The sequence below is a fragment of the Meriones unguiculatus genome, chromosome 7 (assembly GCF_030254825.1).
Source record: "Meriones unguiculatus strain TT.TT164.6M chromosome 7, Bangor_MerUng_6.1, whole genome shotgun sequence".
NCBI classification, from domain to species: domain Eukaryota; kingdom Metazoa; phylum Chordata; class Mammalia; order Rodentia; family Muridae; genus Meriones; species Meriones unguiculatus.
In genome coordinates, this window is record NC_083355.1 from 31,809,752 (window position 1) to 31,833,553 (window position 23,802).

A 23,802-nucleotide genomic window follows, 5' to 3' on the forward strand; every position below is an offset into this window, starting at 1 on the left:
ATCTTAAAAAAAAAAAGGAGCACTGTCTGCTAATTCAGAGGTTCAGTTCAGAGGTGCTAATTCAGAGGTTGCTGTTCAATTCCCAGCAACCACATGGTGGCTCACAACCATTCGGAATGGGGTCTGATGCCCTCTACTAACTTTCAGATGTACACGCAGACAGAGCGTTCATATAAATAAATAAATTTGAAAATCAAGGCCTGTTCTGTGAAAGCAATAAAAACCCGTAACCTTGAGCTGGGATTACAGCACAGTGGACTAGCATGCACGAAGCTCCCCACCACAAAGGTATAAGTTATGTTCTCTTATCCTCATTTGGAAGATTTTTTTTTAAACTTAAATGTTTGGAGAAGTTAAGCAACTCCTCCATCTAAGGTCACCAGAGGAGTCCATGGTTGGGACTTGGCAGTCTGTAAGAACACTGAAAAAAAAAAATTTTTTTTTCTTAAGGTTCTAATTCTGTAGGCCTTCTGGATTGACTCACCATTACTTTCTTTTGATGTTGGGGGTCAAAGTCGAAGAGTTGTCTCATACGTGTTAGGGAAATGCCTTGCCTCCCAACTACACTCCAGCCCTCCATTACCATCACAGTTATTAGTGACACACAGCTAACATGAGCACAAACATGGGTATAAAACAGCATGTGTTAATGACATGATCATCAAACAGAGAAAGAAAAATGGACAGAGAGATTTATCTATTAAGGAAATCGATGGGCCCTTGCATGGGGACGTTTAATCCAGGCACACACGGTTGAACCTCACTAAATGAGACAAGGCTCCATATTACTCTTTGAGTGTGTTTTTTTTAATAGATGTAAAGTTCTGAGAAATTGTTCATGAGTAGATAATATGGAAGGATTTGCATTTTTTGACTATCAGAAAATTTTCTTTATACTCCAGCTTAAGTGCTAAAATTAGTTAAAGGCTTATTATTATTTTTTAAAGTATTCTTCAGGGGATACCAAGATGGCTCCGTGGTTAGGAGCACCTGCTGTCTTCCAGAAGACCCAAGTGCACTTCCCAGTATCTATATAAACTGCTCACAACTGTCTGTAACTCCAGGTCCAGGGAATCCAATACCCTCCCACAGACAGACAGACAGACATGCAGGCCAAACACTAATGCACACAGAATTAAAATAAATGAATAAATTTGTAAAGTATTTTCAACATGCTAAACGCAGCATTCCAAAACCGAAGATCCCTCTTTCCTTCATGTTGAAAGCAAAGAGCTTGGGGACTCGGGAGATGGCTCCCTGGGTAAGGACATTTGCTGCCAAGCTTGACAATCTGAGATAGGTTTCTAGGACTCACTCGGTAGGAGAGGAACAGCTCCTTCAAGCTGTCCTCTCACTGCCACGCGTATCATGGAATGCATCTACCTGGACAAAAAAAAAAAGAATAAATAAATGCAATTTCTAAAATTTAAAAAAAAAAAGTTGTTTTTGTTTTTATCTTTGTTTTTTTGAGACAGGGTTTCTCTGCGAAGCCTTGTGTGTCCTGGAACTCTCTCTGTAGAACAGGCTGGCCTAGAACTCACAGAGATCCGCCTGCTTCTGCCTCCCAAGTGCCGGGAGTAAAGGCGTGTATCACCACTGCTTGGCGATTGATTTGTCCATATTTTATGTGTATAGGTGTTCTGCCTGCGTGTATGTCTGTGTGCCACATGCACTGCCTGAGGAGGCCAGAAGAGGTCGTGGAAATAGAGTTTCAGATGGCTGTAAGCCACTCTATGGGTTCTGGAAATTGAACCCAGGCGCTCTGGAAAAGCAGACAGGGCTCTTAACTCCCGAGCTACATCTTCAGTCTCCTTTCTATCTTTTTGAAACAGTGTTTCACAGTATAGGCCTGGATGGCCTTCCCTAAAATTCTTGCTTCTGCCCTCCAGCGCTAGGATTAAAGGGATACACCATCATCCCTTACCCCCCTCCACACACACAACCAAAGAAGTTATTTTAGATTTATTTATATATTATGTGTGTTCATCTGTGAGCATGTGTGCAAGCACACATGTGTACGTGACTATGTGTGTGTGTGTGTGTGTGTGTGAGAGAGAGAGAGAGAGAGAGAGAGAGAGAGAGACAGGCAGACAGACAGACAGGCAGAAATGTATGTCTGGTGCCTGCCTGGAGTCACCAGAAGAGGGCATCAGATCCCCTGAAACTGGAGTAAGGAATACAAAATGGTTGTAAGCCACTGTGTGGGTGCTGGAAGCCAAACCTGATCCTCCATAAGAGCAGCAAAGTGCTCTAACTACTAACCCATCTCTCCGGCACACACACTCCCAGCCCTATTCCTCCCCACCCCACCCCCATTTTTTTTTTTTTTTTTTTCTTCTTGGAGACATGGTTTGTGAAGCCTGGGCTGGCCTTGGCTCCAGCTACATAGGATAGGACAAACCCGAACTCCTCATCTTCCTGCCTCCCTCTACTTCTTTTTTTTTTTTTTTTTTTCAAATGACCTTGTACATACCTGTCATGAGGTACTTGGCAGCATCTGTCTGAATTATCAGTGCCTGTGTTCTTTGACCTAGCAATTCTTGGAGGCGTCTATCCTCCCTAGACTCATAGGTGTTCAGCTACGGGCATAGACTTTTGTACAATGATTTTGGCAACACCAGTCGTTTATTCTACGAAGCTAGAGACTGACCTCAGGGCCCTGTACACACCTGGCAAGCACTCCAGCACTGAGAAACATTGCCCAGCCTGGCTACTTTATTGATAATAGCAAAGAAGCTAAAGGCAAAGCGAATGTCCCCCAACAGAACTGAACGGAGTTGCTGAGTGTACATCCACACGAGGCTAGAGGAGGGCACTTCCCTTGTCACTGCTGGCTGGGGGTAGAAATGCCTTGCTCCGGGTTTCATTCCTGGTGCTGTGTGCAAACAGGCTGTGGCGAACTCACTCAGCTCTGGGCCCCGATTACTCTCACCCTGAGTTTGGAAATGCAACAACTGAATTGTGTCTAGATGCGCCTGCACATAGAGGTCAATTACTATTCCTGTTACCACACCTATGGCAATTTAAATTTAGATGCTGAAGCTGAGGGGCACCAGAGGGGCACCAAACCACCTCTACGGCTACCAGACCGTCACCACCCATCTTTTGGGTTACCTGTGACATAAGCACGACAGCCTCAAGTGCCACTCGGAAGAAAGCAGCCAATTAAAAGCACATCATTCTGAAAAGCTCCTTAAGCTAGCAGAGGAGGAAAGGAGCCCAGATGCCCCTCTAGTTCGTGTGGGTTTCCTTGCAAACAATGATCCCTAGGATAGTTTATCTCTGACATTTTCCTGTTGTGACCTTTGTCAGTCACATTTAAAGTTTGCCTCTATTTTGAATGGAGGCTCAATGTCCTTTACTTATGTGTATGAGTGTTGTCTCTGCTTCCACATCTGTGTGCCACATGTGTCCCTGGTGCCTGACGAGCCCAGATGAAGGCATTAGAACCCCAGGAACTGGAGTTATGGACAGTTGTTGGCCACCAATGTGAGTGCAGGGAACCAAATCCCGGTCTTCTGCAAGAGCAGAAGTGCTCTTAACCACCGAGAGTCCTCTCTTCAGCTCCTGAGTCTCACCCTTTATCAAAGCTAATTTCCCCTATATTTTATTATAAAAAAATTCAGACATATAGGGAATTTGAACTTTATTTGCTGCAAACACTCCTTTACTCGTATTCTACAACTAATATGACACTATAATACTTTATGTATTTTTTCTCCCTCTCTCTTACTCTCTCACACACATACACATGCTTTGAGATGGAGGTCTTTCTATGCATCCCAAGTTAGAGAAAAAGATCATGGAAATCCTCTTGCTGCAGCCTTCTGAGAACACAGTACTGCATCTGGTGGTTAGTGTGTCTGAGGCTTTGCTCATAGAGAACAGCCTGGACGGAAAAGCTTAGGGCAGTGTTTGGGGTATAGTTAGTTGTTTTTAATTAATTAATTAATTTATTTATTTATTGAGACAGGCTCTCGAGTACCCTAGGCTGGCTTTGAGTTCCCGGCCCTCCTTTCTCTGCCTCTGATTACATGTCCTGTCTTATGGTACTCCTTGGGATTGAATCCAGGGGGCAAAGTGTTCTATTCACTGAGCTACAGGCTCCACTCTGAGTACTGTGTAACTTCCATATCTTGCAAATTATTTCCCAAGGGGCCATGCTCAAATGCTAGCTAGACGTTTCAAGCCTCATGTTAGAGCAGGAGAAACATGGACATCCGATCGCCACTTCTCAGCAGCACTGCCCTCCCTGGCAGCATGGGAAAGGAGCTACATTTTCTAGACTCTAGAATCCAGAGGCGGCAGAGAAAAACGTTTCTGCTGTTCTGTTTTTATAAAAAAAAAAAAAAAATGTTTACAAGAAACATTTGCAGGAGGTGTGAAGGAGATAAAAATGTGAGTCAAACAGGGACACATGCTTTATTCTTGCTTTGTTTGGTAGGCTACCTACATTCTCCCTCCCTCCCCAGCCAGCGTTTCTCTGTGTAACAGCTCTGGGTGACCTGGAACTCTCTTTGTAGACCAGGCTGGCCTGGAACTCACAGATTCGCCTGCCTGTGCCTCTTGAGTGCTGGGATCAAAGGCGTGCGCCACCATGCCCAGATGTTATCTGCATCCTTAAAACACAGTACATTGAGGTAACCTCACTTTCATGTAGCTCTCACCGTTTCTTAGCTCTGTGAGGTGATTCAGTACCGCTAAAGTATTCTGTAAAATAAAAGATTATCTTGAGACACACACACATACCTCTGCTATCCACATTTTCTTTTAAATGACTGCTTTGAAGGTAGAATATCAACATACTAGGACATTGACCACTTGTTATCAGGAGAGAAAATATACAAAAAATTTTTTTTGGCTGTGTTTAAGGAGGTATAACAAAAACTTACAGACAAATGATTATGTATGATCTATTTTTATGAAGTTCTAATATATTCATGACACATACGATTTAGGAATAATATTTTAGGTTCTTTTTGCTTTTTCTATATGAGCGTTTTGCCTGCAGACTTTGTAGGTGCATCACATGTGTTCCTGAGGAAGTCAGAAGAAGGTGCCAGATACCCTGGAATATGAGATATAGAGTTATGGATGGTTGTGGGGGCTGGGAACCAAACTCAGGTCCTCTGGAAGAGCAACGATTCCCTTAAAAATTCTCTTAACTGAAGCTATTGCTTCAGAATAATGGTTTTTCTGAAAATGGAATCTAGTCTTCAACAACCTGCTGGTTCGTGCTTAATCTGACTGAAGGCAGATGCAGTTTTAAAAATTCTAGGCCTGGGGTCAGGTATGGTGGTACATACTTTTAATCCCTGCACTTGGAGGCAGAGGAAGGAGGGTCTCTGTGAGTTCGAGGCTAGCCTGGTCTATGAAGCGAGTCCAGGACAGACAGGGCGGCACAGAGAAACCCTAACCCGGATGGCTCATGTTTAAAGAGTACTTGTTGCTTTTCCAGAGAACTCAGTTCAGTTTCCAGCATCCACACATCCACACTGGGTCACTCACAAACGCCTGTAACTCCAGCTCCAGAGGACCCTACTTCTTCTGCGTAACCCCACACATGCGGCATACACACACACACACACACACACACACACACACACACACACACACACACACACGTATATACAGACACATAAAATAATAAAAACGAGTCTTACAAAATAAAACGCTAAGCCTTTTTTCGGAGAAGACAAAACCGGGCAGGGCAGAGAGGGAGGTGGTTATCCGGCTGTGGTTTCTCAATCCTTCCCTACTTTGTAAGCAAAGTCCAATGAATGATACATTATTTAATCGCCTCCCTTGCGCAACCCTTCCCTAAAAGGCAGAACCATCCTAGAGGCCCGGGACGCGGCCCTGGGTGGCTCCGGCCGGCAGAGGGCGCGCGGAACACCGGGAGCCTCGGGGCCTCTTAGGCCCCGCCCCGACTCCGCCCCGGCCCCGCCCACCGCCGTCACGCGCCGGCCCTCCCGCTCCTGCCTGTTGCTGATGTTGCGGAGCCCTCCGTGTTCACCATGGACCTGGCGCGGCGGTTGTGTCCGGTCCGGCTGTGGCTGCTGCTCCTGTCGCTCCTGCTGGGCCTCAGCGCGGGTAGGTTCGCGAGGAAGGCGCACCAGCGGTGGGTGCCTCCTTCTCGAATTTGTAAGTGGGTTCGTGTTCTTTTTTTTTTTTTTAAAACACCTACCTTTCCCCCGGTCCTTCCCTTGCAGGATTGGCATAATGTATGTCGCTTTTGAACCTCTTCATTTTTATTTATGTTTGGGCTCAGAGTGCCTTTTTGTTTCTGGTTCTGGGTGATCCCTCTACGCGGAGATAGAGGTGGCTGTACAGAAATGTAGGGTTTGAGGAAACTGCTGATGAGTGAGACTTCACGGTCTAAAGGCAGACCTTCCGGTTCTGCTGTGGTTGGCTGCCTAATGACGTTACAGGGTCATTTGGCTGAGCAGAGATTGGAGGCCCCTGCAAGTCCTTCCTCGTTTTGAAACAACTGCCTGGTCTTCTGGTTTAGAACAGACAAAATATCACTGACTCCACTGGCCTGTTTTGAGGGCAAAAGCACATTTGTTCTGTGGAATGACTTGCAAATTGACTCTCACTTTGTGTGTGTGTGGTGTGTGTGTGTTTCGAGACAGGGTTTCTTTTGGTTATCCTGGAGCTCTCTCTGTAGAGCAGGCTGGCCTCAACTTCAGAGATCCGCCTGCCTCTGCCTCCCGAGTGCTGCGATTAAAGGCGTGCGCCACCATCACCCCGCAACTCTCACTTCATTTTTAAAAAAGTGTATTTTTGTTTTGCCTACATGTATGTCTGTGTACGACTTGTGTGCCTGGTGCCCTGGGAGGTCAGAAGAAGGCGGTCCCGGGGAACTGGAGTTACAGACGGTTGTGAGCTGCCATCTGGATGCTGGGAATCGAGTCCCCATCCTCTGGTAGAGCAGATAGTGAGAGAGTGCTCTTACTAGCGAAGTCATCTTTCCAGCCTTTTTAATTTAATTTTTTTTCTTGCATTTTTTTACTTGTTTTTTGTGAATGAGCGTAGGAGTGTGTGTATTTCTATGCATATGTATATTTGGAGGTCAGAGAACACCCCAGGTGTTGTCTCTGAGCACTGCCTACCTTTTTTCTCTCTGAAGACAAGGACTCTCACTGAAACTCTCCATGTAGGCTACACTGGCTAGTCAGCCAGTTCAAGGATTCCCCTGTCTCCAGTCCTGGAATCAGAAGCACAAACCAGAGATTCGAACTCTGGTCTTTGTGCTTGCAAGGTGAACCCTTCACTGACTTAACTGATTTTCTCAGCTCCCTTTTTTGGTTTTCATAGTCTTCTTCCTCCCCTATAATTTTTGTATTTTTCTTTTCTTTTCTTTTCTTTTTTTTTTAAGAAAGGGTTTCTTGTTACGTCAGCTGTCCTCAGACTCCCTGTGTGCTGAGTTGGCTGGACTTGGAGCCCTGGTACTCCTGTCTTCCGCCTCCACTGTGATAAGATTGTAGACCTGGCCACAGGACATCACCTTCTCTTCTGCTTCCATCTCTACCCTGCTGGGACTCGTTTTTGTTCTCTTAATTGCTCAAGAGGCTTGAAAGTAGGAAGAAGGAGGCAGGGAAAGCAGAAGCCACCTAGGGATCCTTCCCTTCACAGTCTCCCACTCCTGCCCATCCTTCCCCCGAATCCGGCTGAGAATTGAACCCCGCACCTGGCACAAGATCACCCCTGAGCTTCGCTCTCAGCCTTTTTCTTTTACTGTTGGTCCCACTGTGTGTTGCCCATGATAGGAGTGTTTGGTTTCTCTTTTCCGCAGCTGAGGTGTGGAGGTCTTTATTGGTGTGTTTTTGAGAGAGAGTAGCCCTGACTGGCCTGGAACTCACTCACTCCATGGACCAAACTGGCCTGGAACTTACAGAGATCCACCTGCCTCTGCTTTCAAATGCTGGAATTAAAGGGCCACACAAATGCGCCCTACTGACTTTTTTTTTTCTTTTGTCTTTGTCTTTTCTTATCGGCACACTATCCTGAGGTAGGTGAATTGCCTATGGCATAAAGCGCCATCTTTGGCCTGAATGACCCTGTCTACCAAACTTGGAACTCACACTAGATACTCCTCAGGAAATGACACTGAGCTTCAGTTTCAGGATTCACCACCCGCCGGCCCGCACAGGAAGGCAAGGAAGTGTGGGATTATGTGACTGTCCGGAAGGATGCCCGCATGTTCTGGTGGCTCTATTACGCCACGAATCCTTGCAAGAACTTCTCAGAACTGCCGCTGGTCATGTGGCTCCAGGTAAAGTGACTTCCTTGCCTGGCTTCCGGGTCAGGTCTCTTCTCAGCTCTTTGCTTGGTTCTTAGGCGCTTCCAGCTTAGCAGGGTCCAGCCAGGACTGGGGTGGGGGTGGGGCGGGGGCTTCACATGCTTCTGAGACAGCCTGAAGCAAGGGTGTAGCGAAGGAAGCCCTATTTACTGGTCTTAATTTCTTTCATCCATCCATTCATTCATTCATTCATTTTGGAGACAGGATTTTGCTGTGTAGTCCAGTGTGGCCTCAGACTCATGGCAATCCTCCTGCCTCCACCTCCCAAGTGCTGAAGTTACAGGTGTGCACTCCCCTTACTTTCTAGAGTCCTTTTATATTAAGCCTGGAAAGTTTTAAGGGCCCTGACTGAAAGCTGCCAGTGATACGGTAGACCGATAGAAAATGTTTGAAAAGTTCTGAACCAAAGGCTGGGGTACCCCAATCCTCCTCTCTTCTCCCTCGCCACATAGTCCTGAGCCCCAACTTCTTCTCCCCAGAGAAGCCATTCTGATTTTGCTTTTAATTTTTGAGATTATAATTTAATTACAACATTTCTCCCTTCCCTTTCCTCCCTCCAGAACCTCCCATATGCCCCTCTTTGCTCTCTTTCAAATTCATTGTTATTCCAATATGTGTGTGTATATATAATATATATATATATTCTTAAATATAACATGCCAGTCTTTTATACCTTAGCATGAATGTAAGTTCCAACCCTTTTCCCTAGTGTATTTTAACCCTGTGTTCCACCTCTAGGGTTGAAGGCAAAAAGACCTTGTGAACTGTTGAACTGCTTAGGGAGAGGCAGAGATCCTGCTGCATTCTTCAAATGGCACCTATGGTGGCCTCGCCTACCTGGAAGACTGATTTCTAGGGAGGGGCTGAGGTACCTTGAGGTTCTGGTTGCCTCACCAGTAATTAGGGCACCCTGGTACTCACCTCTGTGGGATAGGGGTGAGGCTTCCTTCTCATATACCTGCCAGAGCAGAGGCTTTGCCTGAGGCCTGTCACTACAGACTTTGTGTTGTGACGAAAGAAGGAGTTTTGAGGCTGAGCCTGCTGCAGGATCTTCACAGCTGCCTCTACTGAGGGGCTGGAAATATGGTTCAGCCCGATAGCGATAGCTGGAAAACATTCAGGAGTGGAATCCACGTGGTTCCCCCGGATCCGGAAACTGGTGATGAATGTGTGGCATGGTTGCCGGGAAGAGCCTGGGTGTGGAAAAGCCTGGCCCTGCTGCTGGGGACCCTTCCTCCCACTCTTACCCGTAGCAGGACACTTCCCTTTTCTGGGCCTTACTTTTATGAGTTGGAGAATTTGAGTGGTTTTGAGACTCTTGGTTAATTTGTAGAACTTTTTGGCTTAGAGTAGGGGAAGGAGGAAAGCAGAAGTTCTAAGACTAGGGTGGGGCAGCTGCTGAGTCCTTTGTATGTGGCTACCCCTTTGTCCCCTGCTACCTAAACGGCCTTCTCTGGGGATTGCCAGGAACCAGTTTGAAAAACACTGGATTTCATCTGCTCAGGATTTAGCCCTGTGGTAGAGGGTTTGCCTAGCCTGCACAAGGCCCTTCCTTCTGTCCCTGCCACTGCAAAACACAAAATAAAACAAAATCCAAAGTTGCAAGCTCGTCTTCCGTTTGACCACAGTTTCCTTGATCTGTCAGCCCTTAGCGTCTGTCTGGCACTGGAGGTTGTCTGGCGTGGCTGTTGGTTAGGCTAACCCTCAAGCTGAGACACTGTATGAAGGTTAGTCGCTGAAGATAGGCACCCATCTGCTCTTCTCTATGTCCCCAGAGGCCCAAGGAAGAAGGAGGAAATAGGGAATGTAGATGAAAAGATCTAGTTAGCAGCCTTGAAAGGACTCGTGCAGTAACTTCTTTGGGAGGTGGCGTTCTTTGAGAATTGAGGTCACAGCATGAGTGGAATAGTAAGCTATTTTTCAAGCCATTTAAGCATTTCAGCTCATTCACTGACACTTATCATATTCCAGAGGAACCATGAAGTCCTGAGCCTCAGCTGTATGTACCACTTGGTATTTTTTGTTTGTTTGTTTGGTTGGGGTATTTTTGTTTTATTTTATTTTGTTTTGTTTTTTCGACACAGGGTTTCTCTGTGTAGCCGTGGCTGTCCTGGACTCACTTTGTAGACCAGGCTGGCCTTGAACTCACAGAGATCTACCTGCCTCTGCCTCCTGAGTGCTGGGATTACAGGAGTGCGCTACTGCAGCCAGCTTATATATATCACTAGTTTACAGAGTTTCTGGATGAAGATTTTTGTGGTCCATTATTATTATTATTATTATTATTATTCAGTTCAGGTAGCAGGAGCTTAAGATATGGCTCCGTCTATAAAGTGCTTGCTATGCAAGCATAAAGGTTTGAATTTGGGTACCCATTACTCATATACATACAACAGCTGTGGCAGTGGTACCAGTTTGTAACCCCGGTGCTTTGGAGGTGATGACAAGGTGATTCCTGGAGCTCACTGGCCAGCTAGGCTAGCAGAACTCATGAGCTCCAGGTTCCGCGAGAGACCCTGCCTTAAAAAAAAAAAAAAAAAAAAGATGGAGAGCAAATGAGACAGACAGGGGCACAGGAAGAGGGAGCAGAAATGGAAAATGGAAATTCTCCCACAGTGGCCCACACATTCTCAGATGTGTGGTCCCCCAACTTTGGTTTCCATCCTGCCCATACTCATAAGTCTCATTGAAAGGAAAGACCCATCTTCCTTTGAGGGTGCACTCTTCATTAATGTACTTCATGTTTTTTTGGGAGCCACACTAATTCCTGATGTTTGTGATTCCCAGTGGCCACATGATTCATCCTGCAGATGTGGTTTCTCACCCTCCTCCCTCTGGTAGGTTGTTCCAGTTGTGCCCTGACTCTTGGTGCTATTAGGGGCACTGCGATACATATCTCCAACCGGTTTGCAAACTTTTTGCCACCGTATTAAGAAATCTTAACACATGCAGTGCATATAATCACGGAGGAGTTGCGCCTCTGATTTTTATCAAGGAGGTTAGTGTCAGTTCAAAACATTATTATGGGAAACAGTTTGCAGACAGTGCCTGTTGCCCTGTCCTGCCCGCCCTTAGCCCTGCCTCCCCCTCCTCTGTCTCTTCTCTTTTGAGAGTGGCAGGGTCTTGCCCAGGCTAGCCTTCAGCTCAGTAATCCTCCTTCCTTTGCATGCAGTGTAGGGATGCCAGGCGTGTGTCACCATACCCCAGTCAGTTTCTTTCCTTTAGATTTCCCTAGGCGGATTTCCCTGGCTTCCACTCTACCATGTTTGGTTTTGTTGTTTTTCAAGACATGGTTCCTTTGTGTAACATTCCCTGGCTGTCCTAGACTCTCTTTGTAGACCAGGCTGTCCTCAAACTCAACAGAGATCCACCTGCCTCTGCCTCCCCAGTGCTGGAATTAAAGGCCAGCGCCACTCCACCCGGCTACTGTGCCCTCTTATTCTTCCCTTTAACCTCTCACTGTGCACCCATCTTTCCATACGCTGAGAGACTGCATACCCCAGACCTGTTCCTGACTCAGCTGATAATGTTTTCCTCATCCTTGCCCCCAGCACGTCTCAGTCCCTTAGATCCATCTAGAAAAGCTCCCTCCTTTTCCCAGATCATCTATCTCCCAGGGGACCTTATCCCATCAAGCCCACCTTCCCTGCCCCGGGTTGCCTATTTGCTTCTGCTCACACTTCCCCCTCTGTGCCCTTCAGAGCATTCAAAGCTTACCTTCTGTAGTTAGGAGGCCCTGTTACCAATCTTCAGTTTAGATACCCCGTGATGTCATATGTCCCCCTGACTTCTCTGTTGACTATGCTGTACACAGAGACTAGACTTATCCAGAGTGGCCCCCAGCCTTGGTACCTGGAACTCACTTTATAGACAAGGTTAGCAATTAACTTAGGGATCTGCTTGGCCTGCGTGCTGGGATTAGAGTGTGCCATCACTGCCCGCCTAAGACCTTAAGTAATTTCCATCCTTTCAAAGAGAGACTGGTTCCTGCAGGAGTTTGGTAGGTGCAGGCACTTCCAGAAAACATAGAGCTGAAAAAAACAAAACAACAACAAAAAACAAACGTGTCATTGCTTTAAAATTTTTGTTTGTAGCTCAGGATGATCTTGAACTGCTGATCCCCTGCCTCATCCCCTCAAGTGCTGGGATTATAGATGTGTACCCCCTCACCCCACTAAAAATGTGCCTTTTGTAAAGGACAGTGAAGCCGTCGCAAGATCTTAAGCTGCTTTCCTGGGTGTGTTTGTGTATGTCTGTTATAACAACCAGTGCTTGGCCTTGTTTTCTCTGGTTAATATCTGTTTCTTTCTCTTCCACAGGGTGGTCCAGGTGGTTCCAGCACTGGATTTGGAAACTTTGAGGAAATTGGGCCTCTTACCACCCAACTCAAGCCACGAAACACCACCTGGGTACAGTGAGAACAGGCCTCAACCATACCTGCCCTTCGTCCTCTCAGAGGCTGGGCCCCGTAGCTCCACCCAGGGCAGTGTGGGGTCACACAGTTAGCAGTCCACCGTGGTGGGCTTTCTTGAGACCTTGGACGGCTGCCCACAGCCTTCCTGCAGCCGAGCTTCTCCCATGTCTCAGAATGAGTGTCCTAGAATTGTCTCTGCCTTTTCCAACGTGGTGATCTTTCTCCACCTACCATCAGAAACTTGTAGCCAGGACTAGGTCCAGTTCAGTGAATTCAGTGCTCTCCTAGCAGGCACAGAGCCCTGGTTCAAACCTCGGCGCTGTGTAAACCAGGCTTGCAGATGAACACTTGTAATCTCAAGTTTCCGGGACATAGAGGCCGGAGGGTGAGAAGTTCACAGTAACCCTGGCGTGTATAGCAAGTTCAGGGCCAGCCTGGACTAGGTGAAGCCCTGTCTCAAAGCAAACAAACCGAAATTTCCTGCAGCTGACGCTGGCGATCCTGGGTTGTAACCCCATGGTGGCCGTCTGCAGCCTCAGACCTTGAGCCCCACCATCTGCTGTAGCTTCCAGTTCTTTTCTTTCTTTCCCCTCGCACCTGAACTTCATCAAGCCTGCAAGCCATTTGTCCTCTTCCCCTTTGATATTTTCCTTGTTCTTTGTGTCCAGTCCCCTGCATCACTTCCTTCTCTAAGCGACCCCTTTCTCAATTCACAGCATGGCCGAGTCCCTCCTGCTGACCAGCTTAGCCTGGGCTACTCTGCCTGTGTCCCCTCCCTGAAGCACCAAGCATTGAGAATGTTCTCCAGTGTCCTCCGGCTCCTCTAGTCTTCCTCTCATCTGCTGTTAACCCATCTTGTCCTCCTGTAGCGGTTTCTCTTGGCCTGGAATAGTTCTAACCTTGCTGCTGATCAGTGAAGAACATGGCAGATGCTCATCTCTGAGATGCCTTCCAGATGCCCAATTTAGAATTCTCAGCTTCTTTGGAAAGCGTAGTAGAAGAGAGTCTGTTCTTGCAGTATTTTTACTGGGAAGATGGGCCAATGTGGAAATTATTCATCTGGAAAAAGAATGATGTGCGAGATCCATAAATCTTTTGAAAATTTTTTGAGACAGCATTTCGTGAAGCCCAAGCCAGCCCCCAATTAAAGGTGTATAGCCATGGATGTCCTTGAAGTTTTCATCCTCTTCTTTCTCAGTGCTAGGATCATAGGCATGTCCATCACCGCCGCTTTATGCAGTGCTGGGGATGGAACCCGGGGCTCTAGGCATGCTAAGTGAATATCCTAAGAACTGAGCTACATCCCTAGCCCATGATAGCCCATCCATATTCTTGTGTATGCTCACACCTTCAAATTACTGCTCAGAGGAATACAGCCTGGTGCTCCCTCCGCTGTTACTGTAGTGTGCTTCCATGTGTGAGACGTAATGGCTTAAAGTCCGTGTTGCTGTGTATGTGTTCATCTTGTCTCTCGTTTCTTCACTGCAGTCTATATTGTTCCCTTAAAAAAAAAAATCTTTTGTATTTATTTTGTGTAGTGTATGTGTGTGTGTGTGTGTGTTTGTGCGCATGTCCACCTTGGTTTGTTGTTTTGAGACAAGGTCTCTTACTCTGTAATTGGCCTAAAACTCACTTTTTATTTACACTATACACACTGCTACAGAGTATTTCCACCTCTTCAGCACCAGGGTTACAAGTGTGTGATACCTTGCCCAACTTTTTTTTTTTTTTTTTTTTGGTGGGGGGACAGGGTTTCTCTGTGTAGCTCTGGCTATCCTGGATCTTACTCTGTAGACCAGGCTGGCCTCGAACGCAGAGATCCACCTGCCTCTGCCTGGGATTAAAGGTGTGCACCACTACCACCAGGCTTTTCCAACTTTTCTTACATGGGTTCTGGGGATGGAACTCGGGACTCCTGCTCATTAGGCAAGCACATTACTAACTGGGCCATTTTCCCAGTCCCCCTCCCCCTCTGAAATCATTTTTAAGCCATAAGATAAAATTACCACCCTGACCTTACCATAGACGTGGTTTTGCCGAGTTGCTAGGAAGATGATGGGTGACTCACCGCTGATTGCATTGTCTGCCTCAGCTGAAATGGGCCAGTCTCCTGTTTGTGGACAATCCTGTGGGCACTGGCTTCAGTTACGTGAACACTACTGATGCCTACGCAAAGGATCTGGACAGGGTGGCTTCTGACATGATGGTTCTCCTGAAATCCTTCTTTGATTGCCATAAAGAATTCCAGGTAATTCTGCAGCTTAGTCAGGAAAGACAAACAGGAGGGACAAGGGATTCTTCAGGATATTAAGCCCCCTCAAGAGTTCAGTGCCATAGGACAGCCGGGACTGCATGGAGGGACCCTGTCTCAAAAAGCAAGCAAACAAAAGGAGTTCAGTGGCAGCTGGTTTTCTGAGACTTCCTCTTGCCTCCCTAGGTTGTGGGTTTTGACTCCACTAGACATCAATAAGCAGATATGGAGACAAAGACAAAAGCAGGGTGGCTTTATCTGGCGCTGTACACTTTAGAAATCTGAAGATAATTTGTGTGACCTGCAGTTATTGCAATCAGGGTATTTTAATTCTTTGTAAATTCCTTTTCTTGCTAGACGGTTCCATTCTACATTTTCTCAGAATCCTACGGAGGGAAGATGGCTGCTGGCATCAGTCTAGAACTTCACAAGGTACACAGGAGGGCGACTCTGTTAGGGGTTGTCACTTTCACACATAAGGTCTGATATTGAACAGACCTTATTTATTAAAAAAAAATTAGTGTATATGTGCATGCACATGTCATGGTGTGTGTGAGGGGTGGAGATCAGAGGTCAGCTTTCAGGGGTTTATTCTCTCCTTCCACTATGAGTTCGGGGCATCAAATTAGGCCATCAGGCATGGCATCTTGTGTACACACGTACCGGCAGGCAAACACATATACATACAAAATATATAAAATACATGACTATTTAACATATATAAAATATAGAAAATAAAATGTATTTTATTAATAATAATATTAATAATAATGTTGATATAATATTAATAATATAGATTATATATTTTTATAGAATATATTTTATTTTATATATTTTACACACATATAAAATACATTACTATTTTATATAGTTATATACTTATATATATAGTTTATATAGTTATATACTCTAATATATAGTATATTAGCATAGTATAATATAGCATAGTAGTATACTGTATTATACTACCATCTATAGTATATAACAGCTGTGAACTATAGTCCAAACACTAGGAGGCTGAGGAGGGAGGTTGTGAGTTTGAAGCCAGCCTGGGCAGCACCCTGTCTCAAAGACAAAAAAACCTCACCCACCAGGTAGCAGCCCTTGCCACAGTTGGGCACTTTGTAGTACTTTCTGCTCACATACATAAAATGCTGACTTGAAAGGCAGACACACTGTGGCCTGTCTCCGGCAGTGGGCCCCCCGCTTTCCTGCAGCACGTTTCACCCCTGTATTCAGACTCTTTAAAATGGTCCCAACATGCCTTTTAAGCTGGTTTGTCCAAGCTAATAACCAGCCCAGAAGAATGGTACCTGGTTCTGATGTCCCTAAGGGCTCTTCATTTTTCTAGGACATTTATTTATTTAGAACTAATGTCCTGCTGTGTAGCCCTAGCTGTCCTGTTACTTACTTGCTACATACTATGTAGTCTGGCCTGACCTTGAACTTTTTGTTTCAGCTTTCTGATTCCTTTCCTCTCCTTCCCTCCGTCCCTTCCTCTCTCCTCCCCCTCCCCCTTCCTTCTTTCTGTCAGTGAGTTCATGGCCTCATGTATGCTAAGCAGGTGCTTTATTACTGAGCTACACCTGAGCCCCAACCCTGGCTTTGTTCCTCTCTCCTTTCTCCCCTCTCTTCTCTTTTGCTCTTCCTTTCTCTTCAGTTTCTCCCTGTTCTCCTGTACCCCTTCCCGGTACTAAGGATTAAGCACCCCAGGGCCTTATGGGTGCTAGGCACACACTCCACTGCTCAATTATACCACCCTGCCTCTCTCTTCTGTTTGGACACAGTATCCCACTGAGTTGTCCTGGCTAGCCTTGAGTCCAGTCTGTGGCCCAAGCAAGCTTTGAAAATCCAGTCCCTCTGCCTCAGCCTCCTGACTAGCTGGGGTTATAAGCCTGTACCATCAAGCCCAGATCCAGGCTTCTTGCCTTGTTTTGGGTGTCATTCACTTACATATTTATTTTTTTAGCCTTTGCCCTACTCCCCTTGGCAGCCTCCTAGTCTCTTCATTTTCCCAGATACACAGAACTGTGTTAACCTAATTCATCTGTATTCTTTTCCCCCCACATTTATACACATAATAGCATATATGATACCCCACCGTATATTTTGGTTTTTGAGTGTTGAATAATAAGCTGTAGGGATATATTCACTTTGGTTCATAATGAACTTTCTGCTGTATCTCTTGAATTTTTATCATGTATGATAGTTCATGTGGCCCACCTTCCTGGTGGATGTTTAGGTTACATCCAGCTTTCTGTTTCAGGACAGGTGCAGAGAAGGATGAACTTCCTGTCCTGTGTATGGGCTCCACCCTCAAGGATGTCCTGGGGAGCCCCAGCCTCAGTGACCATTGCTTGGCAGTGGTACCTGTTCCCAAGGAGCCCAAGTGCCTGGCGAGGCTCCCAGACTTCAGGACATGGATTTCCCTAGCCCCTCAAAGACAACTGGGGACAGATCTTATACTTGTCCTGAGGACACATAAACAAAGCAGAAAGAGAGAGAACTCAGCAGCCCCTCCTCCATTTCCCAGTGGTGGTGGGCAGGGATTGCTGTCATGTATGTGGTCTTCTGTTGCTGAGGAGGGATAGAGGCCTTTGCACCTTTGATCAGAGCATTTCTTGCCTCTTCTTTCAGGCTATTCAACAAGGGACCATCAGTTGCAACTTTTCTGGAGTTGCTTTGGGTGACTCCTGGATCTCACCTATAGGTAAGTATGGGATTTTTAGGAATCTCTTTTTTCTTTTCTTCCTTTCTTCCTTTCTTCCTTTCTTCCTTCCTTCCTTTCTTCCTTCCTTTCTTTTTTTTTGAGACAAAAGTAACTTCAGATATTTTAGTATTTCTAGGTGTGGTAGGGCAGGAGGTTGGAATCTAAAGGAAGGGTCTTGTGGTCTCCTTTCCTCCCTTGCCTGCTCTATTATGGACCTGGCTATCTGCTATCTGCTGCATAGTTCTGTTTATTTTGTTGCCCTGGCTACAGGTCAAGGTCTCTGATAGGTTACTACACAGCCACTCTGCTCCTTGGTGGCAAGCATGCCAAGCCTGGGAGAAACAGCCATCCCACAAGGGGTGTGCTATCCAGATGAAGGACAGCAGAAGTTTCTGGGGTTCTTGGAGAAGCCATTACAGAAAGTATTCACTCACCCCGAGAGCATCCAAAGATACTTGAGGATGAAGCATCATTATCATAGCCCCTGCCATCAAGCTGAGTTCTCTGATGTGACATTTCCAGCACAGGAATCAAAGTTTACAGCAGGCACTCAGAGGGATGATGAAATATGTCCCCAGGCAGCATGAGTGGCCTCCTATGGAGGAGACCCAGTTTTGGGTGGCTCAGCACAGGATGATTCTGTGTCACCAGCTTGTCCCCTCTAGCATCTGCAGTGAACTTTCCTTCCATGGCTCATGGTGGTGGTGGTAGTGGTGAGGCAAGGTTGGCATTGGGCCTTGCAACTCCGAGGTCTGTATTTTTGTAATCCTTTGGAGCACAGACGGGAGTGGCCTATCTCGGACAGAATCAGGGTGTGGTCTCAGGCATCTGAAGCGATCATCTTGGCCAGGTTAACTCTCCTAGGTTTCCCCAACCTCCACACCACAACCATTTGGAGTAGTGTAGCTTGTTGTTGGGAACTGTTCTGTGTATTAAAGACTTAATTTTTTTTTTTTTGTCCTGTGTGTATGTGTGTGTGGTTGGGGGGGGGTGATATGTGCCAGATGTGTGCATGTAGTGTATTAATGCATGTGTGCCAGTGCATGTGCCCATGTATGCATGCATGCACCCGAAGAGGACCAAACATGTTTCTCTATCACTTTCTACCTTGTGTCTTTAAAACAATTCTTTTGAGAGCTTATTTATTCTCATTTCATGTATATGGGTGTTTGCCAAATGTATGTCTGTGTACCGTGTGTGTACAGTGCCCTCATGCCAAAGAAGGCATCAGATCCTCTTGGACTGGAGTTACAGGTCGTTATGAACCCCCTGATGTGGGTACTGGGAATCAAACTCGGTCCTCTGGTTCTCTTAACTGCTGAGTCCCGCACCTCATTTCTCTCTCTCTCTCTCTCTCTCTCTCTTCCTTCCTTCCTTCCTTTCTTTATTAGATTTATTTATTTTATTATATATACAGTGTTCTGCCTGCAGGCCAGAAGAGGACACCAGATCTCATCATAGATGGTTATGCGCCACCATGTGGTTGCTGGGAATTGAACTCAGGACCTCTGGAAGAGCAGCCTCTGAGCCGTCTCTCCAGCCCCACCCCCCTTATTTCTTAAACATGGAAGTGGGCTGGTAGCCAGTAAGCCCCATAAATCTTCCTGTCTCTGCCCCACACAGTGCTGGGATTATAGAAGACACAACCAAGTCTGGCCTTGCATGTGGGTTTGGGGATGTGAACTCAGATCCCCATGCTTGCGCAACAAGCACTCTTAACTGCTGAGCCATCTCCCCAACCCCCGTTTTTGGACAGAGCATTCCCATCCTCTGGTCAGGATGCCAGTAATTTCAGTTAGTGTGACAACCAGAAATGTCTTCAGATATGCTTTGGGGACTAACTGGCTCCTGGTTGGAGGGTTCTAAGCAGCAGAGTGATGTTCTCAAATGTGCTTGGTCCATGGAAGTCCTTGATATTTTGTTGGCACGCTTCAATAACTTGTGTCTTACCTGGTGGGGGTGTGGTAGCTGGAGACCAGCCCCAGCTACTCACTGTGTTCCGTGAAGGTAATTATTTCCCTCTTTCTCTCTCTCTCTCTCTGTTTTTTTTTTCAAGACAGGGTTGTTCTGTGTAGCCTTGGCTGTCCTAGAACTCACTCTGCTGATCCACTTGCCTCTGCCTCCCAAGTGCAAGAATTAAAGGTGTGTGCCACTATGCCCAGCTCTGTAGTGCTCATTTTAAAGTCTCTTGGAGCTGATTGCTCCCCTTGGTGCCCTTAGCTTTTCAGTGTTTGCAGAGTACAAATGAGCACGTTGACAGGGTAGCCGCAGCCACAGGAGTCAGAGCCGTGTTAGCTTTCTTCCTAAAGTACGTTGGCAGAGGCAAACATCTCCACACTTGGAGGAGCAGAATGGCAGTGCGAGGGTGGGGGCATCTTTGTCACTGTCAGGAAGCTAGCCAGCCGCAGAGGCAAGCCTCCAGCAGCGCTCACCTACCCGCTGCCTGTGTGCTGTGTCAGATGCATCTCCGCCCAGGACACACTGTCGGGCAGTCAGATCAGGTCAACATGCCACTGGACCTTCGAGTTGGCAGGAAGGACCTGCCCTCATCCCACCTTCCAACCACCGAGATGTCATCCATTCCTCTTTGGATGCTAGGGTCCTCTGGAGGATTTACCTCCAGAGCCACTTTTTCCTACTGCTGTCTCTTTGTGCTCTGACAGGAAGCGATTGGGGCGGTCTTTTGTTAATTTGTACATGTTTGGTTTTCTTTAGATTCAGTGCTGTCCTGGGGACCTTATCTGTACAGCATGGTGAGTACGTGGGTCCTCCCCTCTGTACTCTCCCTGGGAAACAGTCCCACTGGCATCTCTGGGCTCCGACCTCCTTTGGACTCCAGGGAGAGAGGTTATCATTATTAAGCCACTCAAGGGCAGCAGGATTTGTTTTGGCTTACAGTTTGAGGGGGTATGATCCGCCATGGCAGGGAAGACTTGGCCTGTATCTGGGTGGATCAGGGAGCAGAAAGAAGAATGCTCATCAGGCATTCCTTTCCCCTTTATATTCAGTCTAGGATCCAAGTAGATGGTTCTCTACCATCATACCTCAGTTAGTCTTCTCTGGACAAATCCTCACAGGCACGCCCAGAGTCAGGCCTTACTGATGCCCTAGGGATTTCTTTTGAAAGATTGTGCACTTGTGTGTGTGTGTGTGTGTGTGTGTTTGTTTGTGTGTGTGTGTGTTGTTGTTGTTGTTGCCAACTGAGCTTAGCCCCAAGTGTTGGCATGTCATGTGTTCTTCTGATCTTGAGGCAAGATCTCATGGGTCTTAGAGCTTCCTTCCTACTCTCCAATTCCACTACATCCCTAGCCCCAAAACCTGTGTAGACCAGGATGACCTAAATCCCACAGAGATCTGCCAGCCTCTGTCTCCATTCAAGCCCAATACACGATCTTGAATTCTCTTGTTCTTATATGATTTTTCAGAAACCCCCTCCTCCAAAGCCTCTTCTCCAAATCCCCTCCTCCAAAGCCAAAAGGTCCTGGGCCTATAATCTTGATTCATTTAACAGTCTATTCTGTTTTTTCCATCAATTAGTATGGGAATTGGGGCCAGGGCTATGACTCGGTGGTAGAACACTGCCTAGAATGGACAAAGTCCTGGGTTTGATCCCCAGCACCTCTCTGAAGCTTCTATTTTCCCTTCTCTCTCTTGCTTATCATCTGCTTCAGTGGTACCAGATCCATGCTCCCTAATCAAGTGGGCTTTTTGTTCTCCATTTATCTTCCAGTCCCTCCTTGATGACAAAGGCTTGGCAGAGGTGTCCAACATTGCAGAGCAAGTCCTCAGTGCTATAGACAAGGGCTTCTACAAGGAGGCCACTCAGCTGTGGGGGAAAGCAGAAATGGTCATTGAAAAGGTAAAGGGCAAGCTCGCGGCTAACATGAAAGTGGCTTTCTCCCTGGGAGATGGGACATGGTTGATGTTGTGATCAGCCCAGGCTGATCCTGGGCCTCCCACAAATTTAGAACTGCTTGCATGCTGAATGGTAAATCTACAGGGTCTTAGCAATGTCATAGCAGCCCTTTATAGGGTCACAAAGCTTCCTAGGTTTGAAAGACCTACTTGTCCCTGATTGAATGTTTGGATTCTATCAGAAAGACTGTGTGATGGTCCAGCATAGTGGTGCATGAATGTAATATCCCAGCACTGGGGAGGTAGAGTCAGGAGCATCAGAAGTTCAGGGTCACTTCAGCTACATAGTAAGTTTAAGGTCAGCTTAGGGTACATGAGACCCTTATTCAAGAACAAAACAACACCAAAAACCCAACAAACAAACAAAACACGTGGTCCAGTGGCCTAGCATGGTGGCGTACATCTGTAATCCAGCACTTAGAAGAAGCAGCAGGATCAGGGTTCCAGGTTATCCTTAGCTACATATTGACTGCACATGAGGTAACACCTCAAAACACCAGAGGAGAGAGACTGCCTTGCTCAGGGGAGCGTGTATTTCAAAAACAATATGTTTTCTAATTTGATCCTTGTCGGGTAGCATTCTTCCTTGAAACGGCAGAAAAGAATAAGATGACCAAGAGGACACTCCGTCACTCCCGGCTCCCTGGACATTGACACATAGGCACTTTGCGTTTCATTGGTGCCATGAGCAGGCACGTGGGAGGGCGCAGCTGCTGTCTAAGCCTTCAGAGAGGCTTTCTTACTACTAGTTCAGTAAATTTATAAGCTTAAGTTCATCCTCGAAAAGCCAAGCACTTTTCTGTCCTGCAACTCTGACGGCGGACACGAGGAACCATCCAAATGCGCTCTTTTATTTCAGAACACAGACGGGGTAAACTTCTACAACATCTTAACGAAAGGCACTCCCACGACCTCTATGGAATCGGGCCTTGAATTCCTCCGGAGCCCCTTAGGTGAGTGTACCTTGACGCTGTTAACCCCTACCCCAGCCTCTATGCAGGAAGACCTGCCCTGTTACTAACATGCCCTGTGTGTAACGGAAAATCTGCTTCGTTCATCTGTAGCTTGCAGTGGCTTTAAGTATACTCAGAGTTGCACAGTCATCGCCACAATCCAGTTTTAGAACATTCTCATCGCTCCAAAAAAGATCCCACACATCTGCTTGCAGTCACTTCTTCCCACTCCCAGCCCCAGGCAATCACTAAGCCACTTTCTGCCTCTCTGGGGTTTGGCTTTTCTCAACATTCTATATAAATGGAATCATACAGTAGCTTTTTCATCTTTTTTTTTTGTTTGTTTGTTTGGTATTTCAAGACAGGGTTTCTCTGTGTAACTTTGGCTGTCCTGGAACTTGTTCTGTAAATCAGGCTGACCTCAAACTCACAGAGATCTGCCTGCCTCTGACTCCCCAGTGCTGGGATTAAAGGCCACCTCCACTGCTGGCCACCACCACCACCATCACTGGCCTTGTATCTGGATTTTTGTTACTCACCATACTTAAACACTTGATCTTAGCCAACGAGCCAGGAAGCAATGGGAACCAATGCCCTTTGATGAGGAAGGGTTAGGTGCATGCTGAGCACCCGCTCTGCCATTGAACTGTACCACAGGAAGCAGGTTCTACTCACTGAACTATCAGGTCCCTGAAGGGCTGACCGTAGTGGTCTCTTAGCCTGCCTAGCTTAGCCTTAATTGCAAAATGCCTGAAACCCTCCCTCAGTAAGGAAAAAGCACATAAAGCCTGCTGAACGCCCCTCAGTTCCTCTTCTCAGCGACTTTCCTAGTCTGTCCAGGGTGATCCCAGTGGCTCTCAAGTGCACGGAATGCAGTTATGAATACTAACAGATCCACTTTCAACCTACCTCTGGCCTCCTTTCCTCCTCCACGTGGACCAAAGTGACACTTCTTCTTTTCCAGGAGAAAGGCCCCCTTTGCTGTGCCATCTCCCCCTGCAGCTTGGAAAAGATGTCTCGTGGGGTCCTGATCTCAGCCCTTTGACTCACTCTATACCAGTTTGCTTTTAGTTCGTCTTTGTCAGCGTCACGTGAGACACCTACAAGAAGACGCCTTAAGTCAACTCATGAACGGCCCCATCAGAAAGAAGCTCAAAATTATCCCGGAGGATTGCTCCTGGGGAGGTACCTCAGCGCTCTGATCACATGCAGTCTGTGGGGGGCGGGGCGTGTGTAGACTCAGAGCCTTTCATT

At 46.7% G+C, this 23,802-nt stretch overlaps 1 protein-coding gene across 3 annotated transcripts in view; it reads left to right on the top strand.

Moving 5' to 3' along the window:
* The first annotated feature begins 5,946 nt into the window (after positions 1–5,946).
* Scpep1 (serine carboxypeptidase 1) overlaps positions 5,947–23,802 on the top strand; it is a 28,187-nt gene continuing 10,331 nt past the window's right edge. The window contains exons 1-10 of one of the 3 annotated variants that reach the window (XM_021648802.2): positions 5,947–6,093; positions 8,124–8,278; positions 12,625–12,714; positions 14,812–14,967; positions 15,328–15,402; positions 17,608–17,680; positions 20,396–20,433; positions 21,411–21,539; positions 22,455–22,548; positions 23,620–23,733. In XM_021648802.2, the coding sequence (XP_021504477.1) occupies positions 6,018–6,093; positions 8,124–8,278; positions 12,625–12,714; positions 14,812–14,967; positions 15,328–15,402; positions 17,608–17,680; positions 20,396–20,433; positions 21,411–21,539; positions 22,455–22,548; positions 23,620–23,733 (1,000 nt within the window). In that variant the 5' untranslated portion in view covers positions 5,947–6,017. Of the gene's footprint in view, positions 6,145–8,123; positions 8,279–12,624; positions 12,715–14,811; positions 14,968–15,327; positions 15,403–17,607; positions 17,681–20,395; positions 20,434–21,410; positions 21,540–22,454; positions 22,549–23,619; positions 23,734–23,802 lie in introns of all 3 variants that reach the window. The other 2 variants (XM_021648803.2, XM_021648801.2) reach the window with 2 other exon arrangements.